This window comes from Talpa occidentalis, unplaced genomic scaffold, assembly GCF_014898055.3.
Source record: "Talpa occidentalis isolate TD23 unplaced genomic scaffold, MPIMG_talOcc4v2.1 talOcc4.16, whole genome shotgun sequence".
In the NCBI taxonomy this organism is placed as follows: Eukaryota; Metazoa; Chordata; class Mammalia; order Eulipotyphla; family Talpidae; genus Talpa; species Talpa occidentalis.
In genome coordinates, this window is record NW_023601653.1 from 54,814,714 (window position 1) to 54,840,788 (window position 26,075).

Below are 26,075 nucleotides of genomic sequence, written 5' to 3' on the forward strand. Positions count from 1 at the left end.
GTGAATAGACGCAGGACTTAAGTCATTTTCCCACTAAAACAGCTTTTTATAACTTATCTTTTATCACTAAAAATATCAAGTAAGTGTAATAAAAAGCCAAATTATGTATTTTATAATTTAAATGAAAAGATATGAAAACCCACAACATCAACTGTGTAAAATTATTTTAAATGAATAATGCCACAGAAGTTGTATTTTTGTCACATTGGTCTTGCTGACCAAATAGTTTTTTAGTTTATACTTCTAAATTAGACTAAGCTAATTTAGACTAATTTGTAGAAAATGTCAAGTTTTTAAAAATTGTACCTTTTCCCCTACAATTAGGCATTTCCAGCTAGCTTAATGATCAATTTGGGATCAATTTTACGCATTGAACTGATTTATATTGGCCTCTATCTGTACATGTTGTGAGGAAGCCAGTGACCTTGCTTTGGTTCATTCCACTGCTGTATTTAAAAATCATGTACTGTTTAATCAATGTGAGCTGCACACCTCATGTTTGATCAGACTTTTAATTTGTCTTTTTTTTTTCTTTTTTGGGGACAAGACTGCACAAACCCTTTCCTCAAAGGAATTTCTTGAAAATGCTTATGTCTTAGCTGTTCTTCTCTTCTTGGCCCTTATTCTGCAAAGGACATTTTTGCAGGCATCCTACTATGTGACCATCGAGACTGGCATTAACCTCCGGGGAGCCCTGCTGGTATGTACAAGTTTTGAATAATTTTGCTTTTTGAAAATGTTAACTACTATATGTATATGGTGGTAGGAAGGGCAATGGGTTCCATTTGGTTTTTTCATTTCCTCTTTGATGGTACAACATCGGCCCTTCTAGGACCTACTTAAGAAAGATGTTATTGGGCCTCCCCTGGTGGCACAGCGGTTGAGTGCTGGGCTGCAAAGCTGCCTGCAGCTTCTGCAGCACCGGTTCGATCCCCAGCCGCCAGCAAGGGTCACATGGTGCGCAGACCTCCCCTGCCATGCCCGCTGCTCCCCTCAGCAGTGTACTTCATCAGTCTGCCTGTTCTGCTCTCCGCTCTGGCTCTGGTGAATTCTCTCACCGTCCCACGCTTCTGACTGTACCCAATGCTTGTATAAATAAATAAATCTTTTTTTTAAAAAAAAGATGTTATTAATAAATCAATTGAATCAATTCAATTGATTGCATTAAAAATTACTTATAAAACATTAAGAAAAATATTTTGAAATCTTGCATTCATTTGCTTTTTCTGCTTATTCTAGAGCTTATATTTAAAATTGAATGTATGTTTTGATTGTAGTACCAGAAAAAAGTTTGTATGTAGTTAGGGACTAAAAATACCTATGCTAAAATGAAAATACTGGTTGACTTAAGATGACATGAAAGGTTTTTTCCTCCTTTTTCCAAAAAAAAGTAATGTGTTTTCTATGAAAATAAATAGGCATGGTGCTAAATATAAAATTTAGAGCTTCCAGTATATCTTTTTTTCTGCAGGCCATGATATACAATAAAATCCTTAGACTCTCAACATCTAATTTATCCATGGGTGAGATGACCCTGGGACAGATCAATAACTTGGTTGCCATAGAAACCAATCAACTCATGTGGTTCTTATTCCTGTGCCCCAATCTGTGGGCTATGCCAGTTCAGGTAGGTCAATATATGTTAAGATTCCCATATACAGAGGAAATAAAACATAAGGGTATAAGATACTTTATTTAGTAAGAGGTAAACTTTGTGACTGGACTAATAATATTGTTATGCCTCTTTGTAGACAAGGAAGCTGAGATGCAAAATACTATGACATAGGTTATGAAGGTGGGGTTTGGAATTATGCTGCTTATGTCAAGACAACTGTTCTGCCAAGTGGTCAAACCAAGTGGTTCAGTTGTGAGAAAGTGAATGTACAGAGGCAATGACAGTAAGCTGAGTGGCTGACCTCAGCTTCTTCAGTCTAAATGAGGGCTAGCCTTCGTGTTGTTAGGTGACGTGTAGGGCCATTGAGGAACCAAGGACAGTAGCTATTCTGTCCTCACATTATGATGCTGTCCCCTCCTTCCCATCCCCACTGCCCTGAAAAGCTAGTATTAGTCCAAGAGCACATGCACTATCCAGTGGGTGGGTTGGTGATGTGGTGGGTGACATTTTAAAGCAAAAAGGTCATGTCCTTTTAAAAACATGAAGACTGCTTTAGAAGTTCACAGGCATCTAAGGACCACTCGTGACTTCATGCAGCAAATGGGTTTGACAGCAAATCTGTGCTTGCACAGATCATCATGCTAAAAATAATCTACTACTTTGCTTTCCCCAAATAAATCACAGTAAAACTCAACTGTCATAGTTATGTCGACATGCAAATAAGCAATGTAATCATGAAGAAATGCTCCATTTTCATGAAAAAGTAACTCCTTTCATGCAGGGTTCTCCCTCTGCACCCCCATTCATTTTCTCATCCCCTGTTTTCTCCTTCTTAGATCATCATGGGAGTGATTCTGCTCTATAATTTACTTGGATCCAGTGCATTGGTCGGGGCTGCTGTCATCGTGCTGCTGGCCCCAATTCAGTACTTCATTGCTACAAAACTGGCGGAGGCTCAAAAGAGCACTCTTGTAAGTCACTTCTTCTGGAAACTTGATTAGGAAAACCTCGTGATGCTGTTTTATTTTTGAATACATAGAAAATCTGTGCATCCCACTCAGGGTGATTTGGACATCATTAGGTTTCATTTTGCTTCTTAGGCTGCGAATGTGTTTTCTGTGTTACAGGAACAATATCTGAAAATGGATTTGAAAGTTAAGACTCTATCTTAGAATCAAAATAGCAGAATCACCATTCCTGATGTTCATAAGGATAATGGGGTGATGAGACTTTGGATCTGCTAACTTGCTTGCTTCAAGAATATACTGAGGTGTATTTGGAGGCCGTTGGCTATCAGTTCTTGACATGGGGAAAACAGAGCAAGGAGGGAGTGAGGGTTCAGGTCTGGCATTTCTGAAATTAAAGTTGCCTAGGGTTGAGTCAGAATACATGGGGATCAATGGAATTGATTGTTTTTGTTGTTTTTTTTTTAATTTAGGTGACATTGGTTTAGAGCACTGTGTGTGATCGAGAGGTACAGGCTCACTCCCTTCAGGTGCTGGGATCACACCACACCCACCACCAGGGTGCCTGTAGTCCTTCACCATAGTCTATTGTGCTCCTTCCCCACTTTGCCCTCTCCACCTTCCTCCCCCACCATGGAAGCCTCAATTTTATAGTCCAATTTCTAGGGTTATTAGTTTGGTTTTGTCTGACCCTTTGTTTTGTTTCTCTGTATTCCACATATAAGTAAAACCACCTGCTATTTTTCTTTTTTCCTTCTGACTTATTTCACTTACATTTTCCCTTCCAGTTCCAGCCATGTCTTCACAGATGGCAAGAATTCACCTGTTATTGTAGCTGAGTAGTGTCGCTTCATGATGCTGTCCTTAATCTACTCATCTGTCTTTGGCACTAAGGTTGTTTCCACAGATTGGCTATTGTAAATAGTGCTGCAGTGAACACAGGAGTGCACATATCCCTTTGAATTAGTGTATTTGCGTTCCTCGGGTTTATACCTAGAAGGGGAATTGTTAAATTTTATGACAGATCAATATTTACTATTTTGAAAAACCTCCATGCTGTTTCCCATAGCAGCTGAACCAGCCTCCATTCCTACCCATGTATCCTGCAACTCTCAGTGGTAGCTTTCTGGGTGCATATATTCATGGTCAACTTGGCAAGGCAGAAAAAGCCCAATTATTGACACTCGCTGGCTTCAATTTACCATGAAATCATTTTATTTGAGCAAAAATTGGCTGCTTTTAAAGAAATATTTGCAAATAATACAATTGTTGACAGCATGTTTAGAAATAAAGTTTGATTAAAGATGAGCAAGACTATAAATCAGGCGTAAAATGTAGGGACTTCGCCACTGATGGAATTGTTTCCCAAGCTGGTGTTCCTGCTGTGACAAGCAAGTTGCATGTCACGCAAGTGGTTTTTATCACTTGTTTTTCTGCTGCTCTGGGTGCACTTACTCATTCTTCCTGCCTGAGCCATCTACTCCCTTGCTCCAGGACACGCATACTGAAAGGTATGGAAGAGGGCACAGTCAGAACTGGCTCTCCCCAGACATCTGTCTTTCATTGAGCTGCTCAGGCTATATTGATGCATCCACTTAGCACTCATTCAACAGGCATCTACAACCCCAAAGAGATAAAAATGTGAATGAAAACCAGGATACTGGCTGCTCTTGTTTCCTCCTATCTGCCTTTTGACTACTCTACCTCTCCTTTTGCTAATTCACAGGTCTTGTGGTACCTTCTTAGTAATTCTAATGAAATTTTTGGTGGTGGAAGAAGCTGAAGCAGTTGACTAGCTGATATGTTGTATCTTCTGCAAATCTCTCTGCAGTCAATCCAACTGACTAGTCTTCTGTGCATCTAAATTAAGCCTTGAAGAAGAGGTTAGGCGGAAGTATGTCGAAATATCTGGGAATTAAAGAGGATAGGCTTGGTTTCAATAATTGTATTTTATGAAGGTGCACTGTAAACACACCAACTGCAGCCTCCCATTCCCAAATATAATGCAAACTCATTTTTCTTAAATTCATTGTTTCCCTTCTATGAAAGATGATGCTGAGGGGAGAATAAAGTGATATAGTTATGAGAGGGAGCCTTGGAAGTATGTTCATCATTTTCCTGAATGTATATATATTTAATATATAGTATATAATTTATATTACATAGAATACATTAATAATGTAAGTATTATATATATGATCTGCAGACAGTATTCAAAGATATAATAGGAATCTTTTATTTAAATGAAAGCAACAGAGACATAAAAGTTTAGGCGCATAGAACTTTGATGCCAACTCATCAACCTATCTTTTTAAAGGTAGAGCATGAAGCACAGAGTTTAACAACTTGTCCCTGGACTCTCCCAGCCAAAGTTAGAGGCAGAGCCAGGCAGAAGTCGGAAGCTCCTCAGTCTTGGTGCTGCCCCTGGTCCTGCCCTCTGAGTCACTTGGATGAAGAATGCATTGTTTTTCATTCCTCTACTTTTTTATTTTTTTTAAGGATTATTCTACTGAGAGGCTGAAGAAGACAAATGAAATATTGAAAGGCATCAAACTACTCAAGTTGTATGCCTGGGAGCACATTTTCTGCAAAAGTGTGGAAGAAACAAGAATGAAAGAACTGTCCAGTCTCAAAACCTTTGCTCTCTACACATCACTCTCCAGTAAGTGCCCATGGCTCTAGAGACCCCAAAACACATGTGGTCTTTCACTTTAGATGCTGAACAATGAAACATTCTTGTTGTCAAAGGAAACCGATTTACAGTTCTACATGGGGGCTGTCCAGTAGCCACCAGCCACATGAGGTTGTTCAAGTTTAAAGAACAGGGTTAGCACAATAGCATCAAGTAGACCAGAATTCCATGCCTTACAAGTTGTGTGTCCTTCCCAGGCCACTTAACATCTGAAGTCTTTGGGGTTTGTTTTTTTAATTTTTTTTTTAATCTGTAAAATGGTCTCAGTGATGGTTGTCAGACTTGTAATTGAAACCCTTTTCCCAGGTAATATTTGGATGAATAGTTGTTTTTCAGAAAACTTTGACTTGTTTAAATGAGCTTGACTGTATTACTCTTGATGTTCTCCGAAGAGCCTGGCGAATGACCTCTTGTCTTACCTTTCTCTTCTGGAATATATGACATTGTGTTTTCTCCAGCATGGTTGAAATGCCCTTTTTTTCCTAGTTGTAGGAGGAAAAATACTGTCGGCATTTCCAGATGAAAGAAGCCAAATGACACTCAACAAAAAAATTCCCAATTTATTTTCAAGAACTTTTAAATACAGAGCACTGTTATCCTCACTGTAATGTGTAGAAAGCAATTGTTAAAAAATGCAAAGTGGTTTTTTCTCAAAGAGTGATTGATGAAGTACTTTCAAGGATAATGAGTTTATGTTAGTACAAGTTTTATGAACTTAGTCAAACTACTCCCACTAATATTTGATTTAATTTGTGTGTCAGTTTTGCTCATCTCTGTTCTTCCCAAGACTTTCAAGAACTTACAGTTTCATGTATTGTTGCCTCTTGAATTCTAAACTACTTTAATTCTTAGTGATTATAAACACGTCTCATATGAAATAGATGTGGAAAAATATTTGGCTTATATCGTGCATTGATTCTATCCCTAATGCTGATGCATTGGAAGTGAGATAGAAAGGACATTTGTCTTCAAGCTGCTAATATGATGTCAAAATGCTGGAATATGGAATAATTGATATCCACTGGCTCATGCAGTAGTCTTCAAAGCTGGTACTTTACATTACAGTCCCCACTTCAGTGGACTGAAATTCTCCTAGTGAGGATGGATCATCCAGAAATGATGATGATGATGATGATTACAGTGATGAAGTGGAGATAGTCAATTATTATCAGAAGTGACTTTTCATGTGTTAGCTCATTTAATCCTCACAACTGGCCAATGATTTAGAGTCTTACTCTATTTTTTTTTAAGAAAAAAAATTTTTAAAGATTTATTTATTCATGCATACAAGGCCGGGGTACAGGCCAGATTCGCAGGAGGGTGAGAGCATTCACCAGAGACAGAGCGGGGAGCAGAACAGGCAGACTGACTGAAATACACTGCTAAGGGGATCAGTAGGCAAGACAGGAGAGGTCTGCCATGCCATGTGGGACCCTTGCCTGCCAGCCGGGATTGAACTCGTGCTGCAGAGGCTGCACACAACTTCACAGCGCTGTGTTCAACCGCCTGCACCATGAGAGGAGGCCCACTAACTTTATTTTAGAAATTAAAAGATTGAGGTGGAAAACTTAAACTTGAACTACCCCCAGATCATGTAGCTACTGAATGGCAAACTGGGCTGTTAACCCAGTTTGTCAGTCTCCAGACAGGAGGTTTGGGTTGGATTAGGAAGTCAAATACAAAAGGAAAGAGAATAGAGGAGTCCTTACTAGAGGAGAAGAACCACAGGCCAGGAAGGTAAAAATGCAGAGTCATGTATTCTGACAGTAGCCATTGTCAATTCCATGATGTTAAGTTCCAATTAGACTCCCACCCTTTCAGGTCTTATGATTTAGTTCAGTACAATGTTCTTGGGGCTTCAGGGCTTAAAAGTTTGAAATTTGAGAATAGAACTGGCTCTAACTCCCACTCTGTCACTTCATAATAGCATAGCTTAGGTAGGTCAAGTTGCTTCTATCCTGCAAAACTCCTGTTTCGTCATCTGTAACATGAGCTCATAATAATATCTATCATGTTGGGTTATAGAAAAGACTAAAATAGATAATGAATACAAATGATGATTGACTCTGCTCCAGGCATTCTATCAAATGCTTCATACCCGTTGTCATGTATAAAGCCAGTGACACAATAACCTCCCGCGCTCAGTTTTCTCATCTAAAAATTGCTGTAATAATGATCATATCTATACCACAGATAGACTGTCAGAATCAAATGAGGCAAGGAATACGACACTTCTTAGTGACTGGGAAAACATTTTATGAGTAGTATTTGTCGAACTCCATGAGAAGACAAAAACGAACAAAGTCTACTGCAGCATACCGGTCGTATGGGGTCTTAGAGGGCAAGCTGACCTGAAATGAAATCTTCAGCAACTTGTTAGCTCTTCAGCCCGGGTCAGTGGCAGTCTCAGTTTCCTCATCATATATGAATGGGATGTATTAATAGCACCCTGGGTGGTTAAATAAGAATGTCTGTAAAGTGTTCAGGAAATTACTTGAAAATACAAAATGTCCTCAGTCAATAGTATCTGAAAATACTGAAAAGAAAACCAGCAGCACAAGTGCTAGCAGAGTGGAGAACTAGCTGAGTGAACACAGTTGGTCCTTCCTATCAGCATATTCTGCATATGATGGCTGTTTGCGAAATCCGTGGAACCCATGCATGTGGAGGATGGACTATACGGAACTTGAGTATCAGGGATTTTGGTGTCTGGGAGGTTCTGAAACCAGTTTCCCCTAGATACCAAGGGACAATTGCAGTTACAATTTTGGGGGGTCAAAAATTGTACCTGTATTTTTAATTATGCAGGGGTTGCACCCCAGCTCCCATGATGTTCAAGGGCCAACTTTGTGTGTTTTATTTTTTAATTTTTTAAAAGATTTAATTATTGATGCATACAAGTGGGGTGCAAGCCAGAGGTGGGGGGGGTGAGAGGATTCACCAGAGGCAGAGTGGGGAGCAGAATTGGCAGATCTACAGAAATACACTGCTGAGGGGAGCAGTGGGTGAGACAGGAGAGGTCTGCTGCACCATGTGGGTAGCTCCCTGGCTTGGGATCAAACATGTGCTGCAGTGGCTGTGGATAGCTTCAGAGTGCTGTGTCTTAACCCCTTGCACCACCAGGGAGGTCCCTGTTTGTTTGTATTTTTAATTAAAATAACAGTTATCAAGAAGTGATTGCTTATTTAAAGATGAAGAATATAAAATGAGTTCTACTTGTTGACAAAGGGAAGATTTAAAAATACACTTAGAAAATAGTGACAAGAGCTAAAGAAAGGAGGCAAGCATGGCTTCTCCTCTGCTATTAAGAAGCTCAGATCAATGTTGGGGTTCCCAGTACCTCACAGAAATCCAGGTTTGATAACAGCCACACCTGGACCTACAGAAGCACAAGCTGATTCTGTGGACAGTGGCGAGAGCAGGCAAATCGTGGATTGTAAGAAATGATGGCATTTCTGCATGGACTCACTCCTGAGTGGTGAGAACTTGATTTCAGCTCGTGTTTTGCCATTGCCTTGCTCTGTTACTGACAATTTGCTGTGTTAATATTTTGTTAAATTTTTGTACTCATGTCATCAACCTGGCTTTTATCCTTCTGAGACTTGCAAATACTAGTATCTGAGCCTAAAGCGTGAGTTTTTCTTGTTTCAGTTACACATGCTACTATCATCAAATGACAGCAATAAATTCCTGGAGAGGTAGTTAAAGAAACAGAAGGTTCAGGATATAAAGTTATTTTATGAAGCGAAAGGTGCTCTATAGGTGAAAATTAGTATCACTGCTAGAAAGAGAAATTGAGTGATGTCAAATGCTTGTTTTGAATCTGGTAATAAAATTGGTAGTAACCTAATTTTCATGTATTTGAGTTAGTTGAGTGAACCAAACAAAATGTAGACAGTTAATACTATTGAATGAAGACTTATTAAATTCTAATAATGTGCATCACCAAAGAATTATCTGAATTTTGACTGTTTGTAACATTTCAGTTAAAAAAAAAAAAAGAAAAAGATCTTCTGGTTAAGACTAATGTGTGGGAAATCATACTACTGTGATGGAGCAAATACCTACTGGGGAACTGTTTGTGGCCTCCCGACAAAGTGTTATCTAATGTACTGGTCCTTCCTGTCTTCAAGAAAAGGAAAGTAATAATAGATGATTAATTAAAGTTACTGGAAATGTTTCACAGTTCAATGAAACTAATGTATTTAATTTCTTTCCACAGTTTTCATGAATGCAGCAATTCCCATAGCAGCTGTTCTTGCTGTAAGACATTTTTTCTTACTTTTAGAAGTGGAACTAAGTCAGTATGTAGAAGTGATTTATGAAGAAGAATGTGTGGGTGGTAATGTATAGGTCCTCTCTTATGCCAGCTTTCTCTTTGTGTTCTCCACTGCTGTGCTGCTCCTCTGGGGTTTTCAGATGTGGCACTGTGGAAACGGTGCCCCAGATAATTCTTTGTTGTAAGGACTTGTTCTTTGCATTAGGTTGTTCAGCCACCTTTCTGACTTCTAGCTCCTAGATCAGCAACCCCATAGTCACAACAATCCCAAACACCCTCTGCTATTGACTCCCTGTGCACTGAGGAACAAATTAATAGCAGTTGAGAACCAACTGGGTCTAACCTCCATAACCTGATTCCAATACATACTTACTGCAGAATGGGGCAGGGCTAAGATGGTAAGACAATGGGCTTTGGTGGAGGGTGTGGTGTGGTGACATACATTTAAGAGGTGCGAACCTACACCTCTAAATCATAAACAGTGTGGTAAATTAATGTTACCTCCATAAAAACATTAAAAATTCCATATAATGAAGTGAATGCAAAAGAATGATTTTAGCTATATTTATGTAAAAATGCAGTTAAGGAAATATAGTTATGCAGACATATACACACATATATATAAATATAATTTCACATATTAATCTGTAACTTTCAGCAAGAAAAAATATTTTAGGGGAAAATTCATGTGAGAATTATATGAGAAAGAAGTTGCAGATACACAAACATTCCTCTCTAGTCAAGAAAATGACCAACAAAGTGGATATTATGTGTAACGTCAGGCACAGCTTAGCTGAAAATATGTATCAATAGACTAAAAAGCCAAAGATTTTTATAAGGATGAGAAGATTGGAGAGAGGAGTCTAGTCTGTTTCAGCCGACTTTGTGGACCATGTGGGTGTCTGACCACAAGCAGAGTTGTCCAGCAGGCAAGACCATGTAGCAATTTGAAATTTCTATGGTAATATAAAACTGATTAAAACCCACCCACCACCTCCCAGAACTAGTACTATATTTAGAAATGTAAGATAGTCTGCATTGGCCACCAATATTGGCAGTTTGGGTAAAGACTCACATTAGGAACCCAGAAACAGTGGGGCGGTCCGTTTTTCCCTTAGAACATTCCGTGTTGGTTGGACAGAACGCGACTGGTGGTTACGAACTCCGAGTTCCCCTCACAGTTACACCTCCTACTCCATCATTTGACGGATCAGCTTCCTTATCTGTAGATAGAATCTGTTCTGGCCCATTCTGCCAGTTTCCTGCTAGGATGACATGTAAACCATTAAATACCAATAGCGAGAATTGTTTTACTTGGGGAGGATTTTGGATGAAGTCGTTGTTTTCATAGTTGCAGTGAACCTGCTGGCACTGCATGCTGTGTTAGGTATGTAAGGTTGAGGGGGGGCATTTGTGACACTTTCCCCAACTTTGTCTCAAGCAGTCTCTTGTTTACACAGACGTTTGTGACCCATGCGTATGCCAGTGGGAACCATCTAAAGCCAGCAGAGGCCTTTGCTTCCCTGTCCCTCTTCCACATCCTGGTCACGCCACTCTTCCTGCTCTCCACAGTGGTCAGGTTTGCAGTCAAAGCCATCATCAGGTAGGTGTGGGGATTCTGGAATTCTTTGCTCCATTTGAGAAATATTACCTGCTCCTAGTAGTACATTTGAAAAAGTTTTAAAAATTCTTCAGTACCCAGATATAGCTATTATTAAAATCTCGATATGCTAACTTTCAGTGCTTTATTTCATATAGAAATCATTTCTCTAAAAATTTTGAATTGATATTTTGGCCCCTGATTTCACTTACTATTTTTACTATCTTCCCCTTACCGTGTCTACTATGTGATAGCTCATTGCTTAGAGGTAGTCTAATTTATTTAATGATTACACTTCTATTGTGCATTTAGAATGTTTTCTCCCCATAAATATCAATAATATTCATATCAACATATTTGTTTAAACTTTTCTCTGGCTATTTTCTTAAGTCAGACTTCTAGACATGGCGATGCTACTTGTAAAAGTAGGCACATTTCTAAGTTCCTTGATAAATGTGGCTGTTGCTTTCCTCTTTAAGAGTTGGTCAGAAGCTATACCCACTTTTAATATTTTTTATTAATATGGCCATCATGTTTTCCAAAGAAGTGTGCTAATTTAATTTATACTTGTGCCAAGGACAAAGAATGTCCACATAAACATATATTTATTGTTTTCATTTTATTTATTTTTTAAAGATTAATTTTTTATTTATACAATAGCTAGGGTACAGGCCAGAGGCGTGGGAGGGTGAAGAGGACTCACCAGAGACAGAGAGTGGAGCAGAACAGGCAGACAGACTGAAAGCACTGCTGAGGGGAGCAGCAGGTGCTATAGGAGAGGTCTGCTGCGCCACATGGGAATCTCCCTGGCCGGCTGCTGTGCTCAACCTGCTGCACCACTGGGGAAGCCCCCTATAGTTTCAATTTTAGTTTAATCTGGGAAAAAGAAGTTTTAGGTTTATTGTCTCTGTGAATGGAAAGATTTTGCTGGACCACTTAGTACTCTGCTTGTTTTAAATATGCTGCTGTAGTGTTTCTCCCCAGTGTGGAAGTTATCTCAGACCCACACTGTGCAGCTATGACCACGTGCCCTTGTGTGATATAAAGGTCACCAAACTAGATGGCACACCACTCTGTGGGCTGTAGCCTCTCGTGTCCTATTCCCTGACAAACATGGCGTCTTAAAGTAGCCTGTGGCTTTATTTTGCACTCTTTGAAATCTTATCAAACCCCAGCATGTTTGATGGACAGTCATGATCAAATTTATATCTGGCCTTTGAAAAGAATGCCAAAATATAGCAGCCCTGAAGGAACATTGGAAGATTTGGGCCTTAAATGCCCAAAACCTGGTGTCACCATGGACAGGGACACGGGCCATGCCTCGGAAGGTCTTTTAAAATAAGATCATTTCCCCCATGTTGTGTATGACTAAGAAAACTGGTTTTTAATATTCACAATGCAGACTCTCCAGTTTGCGGTGGAAGTTTATATTGGTTTAACTAAGGCTTAATACCAAATAACATTACTGTGCACAGACAGGGCCTTATTATTAACTGAGTTCAGATTGGTGATAGCAAAACCATAACATGATTTCCATCCTGTCCGGCAAACTGCGTTGTCAGTAACTGTTTCTGGAACTGTTAGCATTTAAAGCTCAGGCCCTCTGACCTCATCTCCTTCATTTCTTTTCATATTATTCTGCTTCTGAAGCACTTGTGCAGATCACTGCTTGATTTTTGTAGCACTACTTCCAAATTAGGCAGTGCTCTGGAAGAGACACTCCTTCAAACAATAAAATTGAGAAATGGCCAAAGTCTGCTATTTTGGTCCTTATTTTCATTTTCCCCATTTACTAGCTGTCCCTCTCATAGTTACACTTTTAATTGAACTTAGGCTCTGCGCCACAAGTGGAGGTAGAAAGCAATCGAATCACTTGTGAAAGATAATTCTGAACTCAGATCACCAAGCATCAAAAAGACCTGATTTGAAAAAGCAAAAAAGTGTTAAAAGCCTAGCGGTGTCCCCCAAGTCCACAGCACAGCCATTCTGCTGTAGTAATTCCTAGTAAAGTTTTGAAGGTGGGTCATTTTGCCTGTGTATTTCTGCAAAGCACTTTCTTTTCCTGGCATCCCAGAAAGCAGTCATTTGCCAGTTTGATAAAGACCAGTCTGTTGGCAGGGCTCAGCTCCAGATTTCCCCAGCCACAGGCCAGCTAGAATCAGCTTTTGAAAACACACTTCTTGAATGTGAATTTCAGTAGATGAAATTCATAGATGACTAGTCCACCAAGATGACCAGGCCTTTTTCCCACCACAGGCTGGTTCTATGAACCCTGGATGAGTGTTTCCCAGGACAACTGGGCTTGGCATTTTCTTCTGTGTCTGGGAACCTGTGACCAGTTTCTCTTGCCAGTTGGCCCATAGTGAGCTGAGCAGCCTGTTTATAATTGGAGACTGCACAGCTGGTTTTGAAGCCTCCTCTTGAGGACTCTAGTGCTCATGAGCTCCTAGCTGCACTCTTAAATGCATTTGAAAGTTTTGTGAGTTAGAATAGTTCCAGACTTGCGCTGTCTGGACTTGGAAGATACTTATAATCTTCTCTATTGAAGGAAAATTCCATGTCATGTAAAAGTCCCTGCTGGAGGAACATTCTAGGCTTTCTTTTAAAAATGCTTATTTCAGTGCAATGGAACAAGGATAGTTTCTTCAATATGGTGCTGGGAAAAATGGACTGCTACATGCAAAAGAATGAAACTACACTATTACCTCACACTATACATAAAAACCAGCTCAAAATGGGTAAAAGACTTGAATGTAAGACCTGAAACCTTAAAATACATAGAAGAAAACATAGGCAAAACCCCATAACATACGCCTCAGAAACGTCTTTGTTGAGGACTTTTGGACTTTGTTGCTTCTAGAAGCAAAGAAAACGAAGGAAAAGATAAACATCTGGGACTACATCAAACTAAAAGAGACAATAACCAAAATGAAGAGGCATCCTACTGATTGGGAGAAATTATTTGCACTCCACACAACTGATAAGGGACTGATCACAAAGATATACAAAAAGCTCACATGATTCAACAAAAACAAAGCAAACAGCCCAGTCAAAAAAATGGGCAGAAGAGCTATAAAGACACTAATCCAAAAAAGGAAATGCAAATAGCCAACAGGCATATGAAAAAATTTAACATCCCTTATAATCAAGGAAATGCAAGTCAAAACCAGAATGAGATACCACCTCACTCCAGCAAGAAAGGCCCAATTCAAGATGACTGGCAACCACAAATATTGGTGAGGATGTGGAGTTTAAAAAAGGAACCCTCTTATACTGCTGGTGGGAATATAAACTGGTCCAACCAGTATGGAAAGCTGTGTGGAGGTTCCTCAAATTACTAAAAATGGTGCTTCCGTATGACCCAGCAATTCTGTTCTTAGGAATCTACCCAAAAGACACAGAAACATTAATTCAGAAGGATACCTACACTCCTATGTTTACGGCAGCACTATAATAGCTAAGACATGGAAACAACCTAATTGCCCAAAAACAGATGAACAGATCAAGAAAATGTGGGAGATATATATGCAATGGAATACTACTTAATGAGCAAAAAAGATAAACTCATGCCATTTACAGTAACATGGATGGGGCTGGACGGGATTATTCTTTGTGAAATAAGTCAGAAGGAAAAAGAAAATTATTGGATGGTTTCACTTATAGGAGGAATGTGGGGAAACTGAAGAAAGGGTCAGGAAAAAAGACAAAACTATTTTGTTTTATAGATCCAAGAGTTACAGCAGGGGAGGGAGAGAGGTCAAAACAGGGGTGGGAGGAGCACAAGGGACCATAGTGATGGTGCACTAGTAATATGGTGGTGTGAGGCTATACCTGAGGGGAGAAGTCAAACATTCTGCAAAAATGAACAATGATGTAAGGGGGAAAAAAATACAACCTGAAAAAAAAATGCTGATTTCAGCCAGAATCATCTTGGTGTGGTGGTCAGTGGGTGAAGCAACATGTAGACACATAAGGTAAAAGAAAGAGACCGTTACTGTTCAGTTTATCTCTGCACACCACTTGAGTTTTCTCAATATTTTATGATGATGTGCTCCAATATATGTGTGTAAAACAAAGCAAGATGATTAAGGAAAATCACAACCATCTAACATATAAAAACACTTGAATTGATATTTTTTACAATACTGCCTTCGCCATTTTGCTTTGTTTGTAAGGAAATCAGTTATGTGTTTTGCTTTTCTGGAGAAAAGTGTAAGTTGATATGTTGTATCCTTTATAAAGAAATTGAGTTTAGCTTTCTGGTATTTGATGTATAATGCAATATCTATGTCCAAAGATGTTATTTGCCAAGAGAAAAATGTGTAAATCGAATCCCTTGATTTGTTGGAAAATAACTCTTTTCTCTCATGTCCCTCCCCAAGGAATGTATGCTTGGCTGGTCTGCTACAGTTCCCTTCAGTCAAATAAATTGTTACTGATGGTTATCACATAGCAGGCTTGCACTATGGTGGTTTACAAAAACTTCCTAGTTGCTCTAAGCCCAGCATGCTGACAGCTACATCAGTTATCCTGGTTGTCATAGCACCTGTCCCAGGTAGTCAAGCTGTGTGAAAACACCCAAGGTGACACTAGACAGTGAAAATGTAACATGTGTAGCTAAAATCTCTGATACTTTGTGATTCACATAAACAAAAGGGGAATTAGTAAAACAGGGAACTATATAAGTGCAGCAGAGCAGAGCAGATTGGTTGCAGTGAGACTGTCCCTGCATTCAGATCCTGGCACAGGATTTCTTATTGTTCAACCTCAACCATAATTTATGTTTCTGTAACTCAGTTGCCTCACTTGTAATGTTGAGGAGCACAGTCATAGCCCTGCATATGGTGATGGAAAGAATTCAGCAAGATTAATATGTGAAAAGTGTCCAGCACATGGCTAAATATTTTAGGTCTTTCACAAACCCCCATTTTAATTACTGGCCCTATTTTGCTAATTTCCATTCCTACTTAAGAGAGTTCTCTTCTTGGGGTGGACACACATTTACTGACACCCAAGGTGCATGGCTGTGCTTTAGGAATGTAAAGATGAAGGGCAGAGTGACATCCACAAGGAGTCCACAGCCCAGCTGGAGAGACCAGGATGGGAAATGAATTATGTTGCGATAGCACTGACTGGGAATGCCAGGGGTGGGGGATGATGGTCGCTTGTCAAGAGAAAACGCAGTTTGGCCCCTGAAGGCCTAAAGGAGGTGATGACTCTTTCAAAGGCTCTTGAAGGAGAAGTGGAAGTTGGCCAATTGAAGAAAAGAGGAAACAGGTTGTATCTGAGTGGGCAGCATATGAGGGGAATGGGTTAGTGAGCTGGTGCCACCTCTCCGATAAATCCAGGGCACTAAATCATTGAATGTAACAAGAGGAAGACTCTGATGAAGGTGGAGGGTAAAATCTTGGGGAGGCTGCTAATGATGCTGGAAGTGAAAGGTGCACCACTCATTATCTTAAGGAGCAGATTGTCACATGACAGATGTAAACATTTATTGGATAGCCCCATTGGCATGTTGGGAATTACCTCATCCTTGGTGAGGATTCATGCATTTTAATCCATAGTTCTTTTGCCTATGTGATTTCTGAACAGAAAATGCTTTTTCTATTACCCATGTATTCATTTGCTGGACGTTCCTTGAAGAATTATGACGTTATATTTTTGGAATTGGGCTAGATTCTGAAGAAGAGAGTATTTGCTTTGCAAGAGTTTGCAGTCTAGTGGGGGAGAGACAGGAACAAAAAATTGATAAAATGGAGTGCAGGGGACCCTCAGCCAGAGAGCACAGAATGATTGGGACAGGGGAGGGGGACAGGCTAGTATTGGGGCCCTGTGATGTTTGTCATAATTGCAGTACCCAAGTGGGATGAGGAGAAGGGGGAAGAAAGTTCTCCCTTTGCCTCGGTTATGCTCAAGGCCATCAGCTTCCTGAGGTTCATCAAGGGCGGGATGCATTAATTCCCATAAGAGAATAAGATTTTTATGTGTACTAGAAAGTGACATGGAGAATTTACTTCAATGTCTGAATCACAGGGTTTATTTCTTCTTGGATTTATTCAGCAAACATTCATTGTGTGCAGGGAGCTGGAGAGAGCTTTACACAAATGACCTGTCCCTTGCTCCCCTTTGTGCATAGAGGCCAGGAGGTGGTTTCAGAGGTGTTCTGTAGACAAAATTGTGTGCTCCTTCAAGTCCACCCTTTGCAAAACAGGAGCAGAATGACCGTTATGAGCAAAATAGGAGAGACAGCAGAGCTGCTGCTTACAAGGAAAGAGATACCATTTTATTTATCAAATATTTATTTTATATATATATATAGAAGGAAATATAGGGGAAACACTACATGACATGCACATCAAAGACATCTTTACAGACACATCACCCAAAGCAGTGATAGTGAAGGCAAAGATAAACAGCTGGGACTACATCAAATTAAAGAGCTTCTGCACAGCAAAAGAGACAATAACAAAAACAAAGAGAAACCCCACTGACTGGGAGAACATTTTTGCACACAACACTAATGATAAAGGACTGATCACAAAAATATGCAAAGAGCTGATGAGACTCAACAAAAACAAAGAAAATAATCCAGCCAAAAAATGGGCAGAAGAGCTAAAAAGAAACTTCTCTGTAGAGGAAATGCAAATAGCCAACAAGCATATGAAAAAATATTCAACATCACTTGTAATCAGGGAAATGCAAATCAAAACTACAATGAGATACCATCTTACACCAGTGAGAATGGCACATATTAAAAAACTAGCAACAACAAATGTTGGCAAGGTTGTGGAGAAAAAGGAACTCTCCTGTACTGCTGGTGGGAGTGCAAACTGGTCCAACCACCATGGAGAGCTGTGTGGAGATTTCTTGAACTACTAAACATAGAGCTTCCATCTGATCCAGCAATTCCACTCCTAGGTATTTACCCAAATGACACAGAAACAGTAATTCCAAAGGGCACCTGTACGCCTATGTTTATAGCGGCACTATTTTCAATAGCTAAGCTATGGAAACAACCCAAATGCCCAAAAATACATGACTGGATCAAGAAGATGTGGTACATATACACAGTGGAATATTACTCAGCAATCAAAAAAGATAAACACATGCAGTTTGCAGCAACATGGATGGAGCTAGAAGGAATCATGCTCAGTGAAATAATTCAGAAAGAAAAAGAAAAATACCGGATGGTCTCACTCATAGCAGGAATTTAGAAAACCTAAATAAGAGACCAGGAAAAAGACTAATCAATGCAAAGTAATAATCAAAATCAACAAGCAACTATAAACCAGAGACACAGGGGTGGGGGGGGATTAGGGAGGGGAGGGGAGAGGAAGAACTAGAGTCAAAATAAGGGGGGGGGTACAATTGTATGGGGAATATAACCAAAATGAAAATGCATACATTGCACAAAGATGAAAAATGATGTAAGATATATATAAAATAAAATATTTAAAAAATATTTTATATATATTTCACATCATTGTTCATTTTTGTACAATGTTTGATTTTTCCCTTCAGATGTAATCTCCTTAAAATTTCCACCAAGTCACTTGTGAACCATCACCATAGTCTCTTGCAGTTTTCCTGCCCCTGTTTTAACCCTTCCCCCCATCGAATGTCTCTGATTTATAGTGGTCTAATTTTGTCCTCCCCCATCCCTTATTTGGTTTCCCTATATTTCTCCTATAAGTTAAACCACTTGATATTTCCCTTTTTCCTTTGGACTTATTTCACCAGCATAATCCCTTCCAGCTCCATTCATGTTGCTGCAAATAGCATGAGTTTATCTTTCAGGATTGTTGAATAGTATTCCATTGTTAATATACCACACCTTCTTGATCCAGTCATCATTTTGGGCATTTAGGTTGTTTCCATTTCTTAGCTATTGTAATAGTGCTGCAATAAATATAAGAGTGCAGGTTTCCTTTCAAATTAATGTTTTTGTATCCTTTGGGTAGATTCCTAGGAGTGGAATTCCTAGATCATATATGGTAGCTCCATTTTTAGTAGTTTGAGGGTCCTCCACACAGCTTTCCATAGTGGTTGGACCAATTTTCATCCCCACCAGCAGTACAGGAGAATTCCTTTTTCTCCACATCCTCCCAGACATTTGTTATTGCCAGTCTTCTTGATTTGGGCCATTTTCCCTGGAGTGAGGTGGTATCTCATTCTGGTTTTGACTTGCATTTCCTTGATTATAAGGGATGTTGAACATTTTTTCATATTCCTATTGGCCATTTGCATTTCCTCTTTGGAGCAGTGTCTTTTTAGCTCTGCTCATTTAGCTCTTCTGTTCATTTTCTGATTGGGTTGTTTGCTGAGTTGTTTGCTGGTTGTTTGCTGGGTTGTTTGTTGAGTCATCTGAGCTCTTTGTAGATATTTATGATCAGTCCCTTATCAGTTGTATGGGGTGCAAATAATTTCTCCCAATCAATAGGGCATCTATTCATTTTGGTTATTGTCTCTTTTGCTGTACAGAAGCTTCTTAAGTTTAATGTAGTCCCAGCTGTTTATATTTTCCTTCATTTTCTTTGCTTTGGGGGGTGAGTCTTTAAAAATGTTTCTGAGGTGTATGTCATGGAGTGTTTTGCCTATGTTTTCTTCTATGTATTTTATGGTTTCAGGTCTTGGCATTTCCATGCCTGTCTTTTAAGCCTGTGGGGTCAGGCTTTGCTTACAAAGACACACAAACAATAGCCCTCCTCTTTTTTTCCTTTTGGTTCTGAATAAGATCAACATAACAATAAAATATACCGGTTTAAGCCATTTTAAGTGTGCAGGTCAGTGGCATCAAGTTCATTCAAATCATTGGGCAACTATGGCCTCTCTTCATCTCCAGAACTTTCTCATCATTCCAAATTGAAACTATACTCACTGAACAATGTGCCCCAAATACTCACCTCCCAGCCCCTGGAAGGTACCACTGACTTTCTGTCTCTATGAACTTGGCTCTTCTGGGTGCCTCAGCTAAATGGCCTGATCCAGTGTATATATGTATTTGTGGGCCTGGCTTATTTTATTAGTGTGTCTTTTAGTTTCATCCATCTTGTCCCAATGCTTATATATTTGTAAGTTAAGAATCCAGAGTCCTGGGGTAACCTTTCTAGAAAACAGTAAAAAAATTAAACATAGAATCAGATTATGATACAGCACTAGTTCTTCTGGATATGTACCCCAAAGACCTGAAAGCAGGAACTGGCCTAATCCAGCCATGGAGTATAGTTTAGCCAAAGCTTTTCTTTTATAATTGTCTCCTCTATTTTCCTGTAAATGTGTTTGGAAGCTAATAGTTAAGACTATCCCAAAGGTTTATCTTCCCTTATGTTTACCGTGGGGTGGCGGGGGAGAGGAAGCAGTCTATGGCAGACAATGCTAAAGGGCTTGAAGATCATGGGCAACAACAGACTGAGTTTAATGTACTTCTCTTCATTTTATTGATCTGTCACAAAAATAAACCAGGCAGTCCTATCTGGGCACATTTCACTTGACTACCAGTTCAAATTGAGAAAAATAAAGCTTTTGCTTCAAATATCTATTTTCTAGTGTCCTATCAAAGTCTGTATTTGCTCGGTGGTTGATGCTGCACAAACTGAGCTGTTTGTCTACTTCCGGCATCCTAGCAAGTGAGAAGGAGCTCTTTGTCACTTCGCTACTTCATAGCATTTTCTTCAGTGTATTCTTGTATTTATAGGAGAATGTTCTCAAGTCATGTTGCTGTTTCTTTACTGCTTTCTCTTTGCTCCTGATCCCATGACATTGGTGTGAAGAATGTGCAGTAGAGTGGTAGGTGGGCCAAGGAGGCCTGTACCTAGCTGAGGACCCTATAGGGAAGGACATTTGCAGACTCTGCTGATGTGCTTCCGACATATCCTGGCCTCTTGTTCAAGCACATATATTGTTCCAGAAGGTCTTGGGTGGCACCTGAGGTTCTCTGATGCTAATAAACTCCAAGTGATGCTGATGCTGCAGATCTTTGGCAAACACATTTAGTAGTATATAGTATGCCAGGTTCAGAAAAGATGTGGGATATAAAGTGATTAAACAAGTATCAGTATGAACCCCAGGTGGGTATGCTAAATGCTTTCAGGCAGGTCACTGAACTTGACTGTGCCTGCTTCCCACATCTGTGACATTAGACTAGCAAGAGGACTTCCCTCATTAGTGTCACTGTTTTGGACCATCCCCCTTCTGACTTCCTCCCCAACACTACTATCATTGACAGGGAATACAATTGCAGGGGAGAAAAAAAAGGAAAAGAAAGTTGGCTACAATCCCTTGATTCTGGCTCCCCTGAAATTTTTCTAGTTTTAGCCCTAGAAGTTCTGTGTCCCAGGAAGCCATCAGTCAGCTTAGGATGCTTGTCCTCTTTAGCTGAAGTCTCCATTGAGCTCTACAAGGGACACTCAGGGAGGCTTGCTTAACTTGAAGTGAGAGAGGAAAAGTTTGTTTCTTTGGGTAGAAATTCACCAATAGTGGTTTTCATTTATCCCTCCTTCTGTGTTTTAACCCTCCTTCTGTTGCTTGACTTTTTGCAGTGTTCAAAAACTAAATGAATTTCTCCTGAGTGACGAGATTGGTGATGACAGCTGGCGCGCTGCAGAAGGCTCAGCTCTTCCTTTTGAGTCGTGCAAGAAACACACGGGTCTTGTGAGTGCTTTTGCTCCCTCTGAAGCTGTAACTGGGTGGATCTGTTTGGGTGGCGGCTGGGTGTGGTGGCAGCACATGTAGGGGGAGATCCTGTCCCTCTAAATCAGAAACAACACTGTAAGCCAACAGCAACATTGTTACCTCCACAAAATAAATAAAAATCTAAAAAACAGATATTCAGGCACCACTGAGGAATCTCTAAAGGTAGGATCTGGGTCTGATAATAATGTTTTCTACCAAAAAAAAAGTGAACTGGTGCAATTTGAGCAATTGTAAACTGTACTTACAACCTATATGAAGAAAAATTGCCACCTGCTCCTATAACAAATCTCTCAAGTCTCAAATCAATAAACAAAAGCTAAGCTTGTCCATTACAGATCATCAGTCATTACCCCAATGGAACAACACATGTTTAATTCCAAGGAAAATGAGAGGTGGTCTCCCCCAAGCTTTGTGTAAAAATATTATAAAATAAGCTAACAAATCCAACATCCCATTCTTCTAATACCTTTTAGCTGTACTACATTTTAGTTTCAAAAGTGCTTTTTGGTGCATTGTGTCTTTGACTCAGTTAATAGATTACATCACCTATGTTTATTTTCCAGATGAATATGATGAGCTTGCATGCTTTATGGCTTGAATAAAGTAAACAGATTAGTATTAAGTGGCAGAGCCAGAATTAAAACCCAAGTCTTATAATCCTTAACCCAATTTATTCATCCATTAAGAAATATTATTACTCAATATTTACATCAAGCCTAGAAACACAGAATTAGTTTTTGTGGCAGTGGATATTTGAAGAAGTGAGCAAACTCTGTGAACACACTTTAGTTCAGAAAGACTTGCTGATAGGTTGGAGGGGGTGAATTAGAAAGAGGACTCCAGGATAAATCCTAGGTTATTGGCTTAACTGCTGGATAGGGGGTGAAGCCATCAACTTGAAATAGAGAGGCTGAGAAATAAGTAGGTTTGTATTGAGGTGGAATCAAGATGTGTGTATTGCACCTGATAATTTTCAGAAGTCAAGTCAGCACTGAAGATGTAAACCATTGAGCCATTAGTGATTAGATAATATTTAAATCAGTGGGACAGGATTATACCACTTTCTTGAAAGGTGTATCTGAAAAATTCTGAAGAAAGTCTTTCAACTTAATATGTATATTTCCTAACAGTAAAGATGAAAGAAGTTTTTCTGAAATGAGTCACATTATAAATTATTATTAGTTACTAATGTTATTATTAGAGAAAAAGAGGAATGTATTTATCATCCATGTAACCAAATAAGGTTGCACATGCTCTCTCCTAAGTGGAGTTGATTGAAGCTGAGCAAGCCTCTCCCAGGTAGTCAATTCATATTAAATCTTTAATACATCATGTTTAAAACTAAAAATAGTTAAGATGAGGACTTTTGTCTGAAGAGGAACTACCATCCAGGCTTATGTAGATACTGAGTAATGATGTCTCCAAATGCTGGTTCACCAGTGTATGGACAGGAATCCACAGATGTGGGCACATGACAATGTCTGCACTTTGTGGCAGGAGGAAAGTCAGGCATTTGATTAGAACCAGCCTTAGATCATCAGATGCTACAAAGAATTCTGTAGATCATCCGTGAGAGATGTGGTTTGAAAGAGGTGACCTCAAGGAAAGGGATAGAGCAGGACAAGTTTGTGGAGTAAGGGAAATCAGAAGAATCTTTGGTATGAGAGATTGGTATGAGAGGAGGGGTAGAAGAAAAATTGAACTGAGGAAAGATTTTTGAAAGGACATGCCCTTCAAATGCATCCAATATCTTGATGGTTATTGGAACCAGACTGGACTTCTGATGTCCTCAAGGTCATTCATCACTGCTGAGGGTCCAAACCACAAATGACAACCTTTTTAAAATGGAGTGAAAAAAAAAAAAGCTGTGTATTTGAAATGGAAATCTTAAGATGCTATGTATTCTATAAAAGCTGAGAGTTAAGTGGTTTTGGCTGTAGCATTTCCATGGAGAATTAGTGACATTCTAGAGCCAAAGTCTCTTCAAATTATATCTGCAGAACTCCAACTCAAATGTCTGTCAACACATGTCTGCCTCCCACCCTCTCCTTAGTTTTGTGAAGAATATGAAGTCATTCCTTTGGGACCTTTGGGGGCAATACTACTGTAGCATTAAAGACTCTAGACAGTGAGTTTATGTGTAGGTGTAGACCTGTCTTGAGTGGAAACTATGCTTAGCTAAAAGGGTAGTTATTTTCTACCACATCTCATGCAGTGGCCTTCAAGGGGTCATCTGGGAGGACTCTGCAAAGAAAATCAAAACTCAAATAAAATTTCATGAACATTCTATTACCTTCTTCAATTAAAAATGCATTAGATATTTTCTATGTGATAGAACCGGTGTTATCTATGTGATAGAACTAGTTCTTCTCCATGGCTTTTTAATCTGTATTGATTTGCATGACAATTGCTACTTGATAGCTTGATGTTCTGGTGATACACAATTGATGGATATTGGAAGAACCATATCTCATTTGGATTAAATTACTGATTACTCCAGAACATGCTTCATTCCCATACTGGAAATCCACAATTTTTAAAAAAGTTAAACCTGCAAATTCTAGACCCAAAAGAGTATAATTACAAAAATTTAAGTTTTGAAGTGTATTACTATTTTGGCTTCATAGGATGTATTGGTATTTAAGTGAACTTTGACATAAATACTTGCTCACTTGATTTATGGGACAAATAGAGGTTCACAGAGCTGAATTTTCTACCTTCTCTAAATGACAAATTTCTAGTTAAGACCTTGTCTTAGTTGACTTTAAGTATGGAAGACTAGCCAACCTCAGCCTGCATTGCCTTTATTGTGGATGCTTTAGGACTTTGACTAGGAACAGCCCTTGCCATTTAGGGGAGACTGTTTCATTCTACAGTGCTTATGGATCTCCTTATGAAAAACTCTGAAGAAAATAATGTAGATCTCCATGTTTTTCTCACTCCAGAATGGATCCCTGAGTGATATAAATATGTCACATTCCAAGTCCTCGTGCTTTTGAAAGGGATCAAAAATCTGTTGAGACATTCACAAAGCCCAGTGACCTAACTGGTAGACTCTACTTTAACCTGAGTTAGTCTGCTTGATTTTTTCCATAACACAGTTTTATATTGCCTGGGAATATTCTTCCATATAACTGGAGAAAGAATCTCCAAAACTCACTTTAGGACTCGATCCATTAACATCCATCATTTGCAAGTATTACATCTTCAGCTTGTGCATTTGCTTGAAGATATAGCTTAATACTTTTTATTACCATTTGCTGGCTTTTGAGAAGACATCGAAATAATGAAAATAGGTCATTCACATCACTTGCTTATTTTCTGGGAATTTAAGTAAGAAGTAGCAATGTGAGTTCTGTAAAGCTTCAACTTGTGTTCTTTTCCATTTGGGATGCAGCAGCCGAAAACTATAAACAGGAAGCATCCTGGGCGATATCACCTGGACAGCTATGAGCAATCAACACGGCGCCTGCGTCCTATGGAGACAGAGGATGTTGCAATAAAGGTTATCTTAGTTCCTGTGTTCTCACATGAGTAGAAATATTTATGTTATTATATATGGTGAATTTCTGCAAATGTGGCCAAGATTGGGTCTTTAAAGTCTCTTTACAGTGATTGCTAATGCTTGCAACATTAAAAATACATATTCTGATGAGTTTATTCTTCTCACACATTCTCACCTTCTAGCCAGTCTTGCTGCAGCAGCATGTCTTCCTAGCAGGAGAAGGAACCTTCTTGTATGTGTTAGAAGCTAGTGTCTAATGTATTTCTTCTGGTTCTCTTACATTCATCTACCAAGCAAATAGATTTATTGAGAACACAATATTATAATCAATTTTTTTAAGGAAATAAGTTAGAGAGCAGTGTCTTCAACCTGGGGAGTTCGAAACCAGGACTCCTTGCATTCACCCATCTTGTCTGCACTGCCTCTGATCTCATTTCAAACTCTGCTTTTTGTACCTTCCCCAGGCCCGGCTGCTGAGGTGGAACCCAGGGTGTGGACTGACCATTGGGATAAATCCCAGTGAGGGGTTAATGCCGTGCAGGGACTGGAACAGACATCAAGCAGCCAGGGGCTTCAGGACGCAGTGCTCCCAGAGCCCTGGAAACTAGCTCTTTTAGGAAAGTAGCTTCATCTGCTGCTCTGGTCTGCCCAGCATCCTGCACTTGCCAGCCTGGTCAAAAGGAGGGGGTCTCAGTGGGATGTAGAGCAGAGCCAAAGGCTACAT

The 26,075-nt window shown here is 39.5% G+C and overlaps 1 protein-coding gene across 8 annotated transcripts in view; it reads left to right on the forward strand.

Moving 5' to 3' along the window:
* The window catches only part of ABCC9 (ATP binding cassette subfamily C member 9), a 126,853-nt gene that overhangs the window by 36,256 nt on the left and 64,522 nt on the right, over positions 1-26,075 (forward strand). For all 8 annotated transcript variants that reach the window (XM_037514240.2, XM_037514241.2, XM_037514239.2 and 5 more), the window contains 8 exons: positions 548-700; positions 1,472-1,627; positions 2,452-2,586; positions 5,080-5,242; positions 9,495-9,535; positions 11,012-11,154; positions 21,693-21,804; positions 25,244-25,351. In XM_037514240.2, the coding sequence (XP_037370137.1) occupies positions 548-700; positions 1,472-1,627; positions 2,452-2,586; positions 5,080-5,242; positions 9,495-9,535; positions 11,012-11,154; positions 21,693-21,804; positions 25,244-25,351 (1,011 nt within the window). The remainder of the gene's footprint in view (positions 1-547; positions 701-1,471; positions 1,628-2,451; positions 2,587-5,079; positions 5,243-9,494; positions 9,536-11,011; positions 11,155-21,692; positions 21,805-25,243; positions 25,352-26,075) is intronic.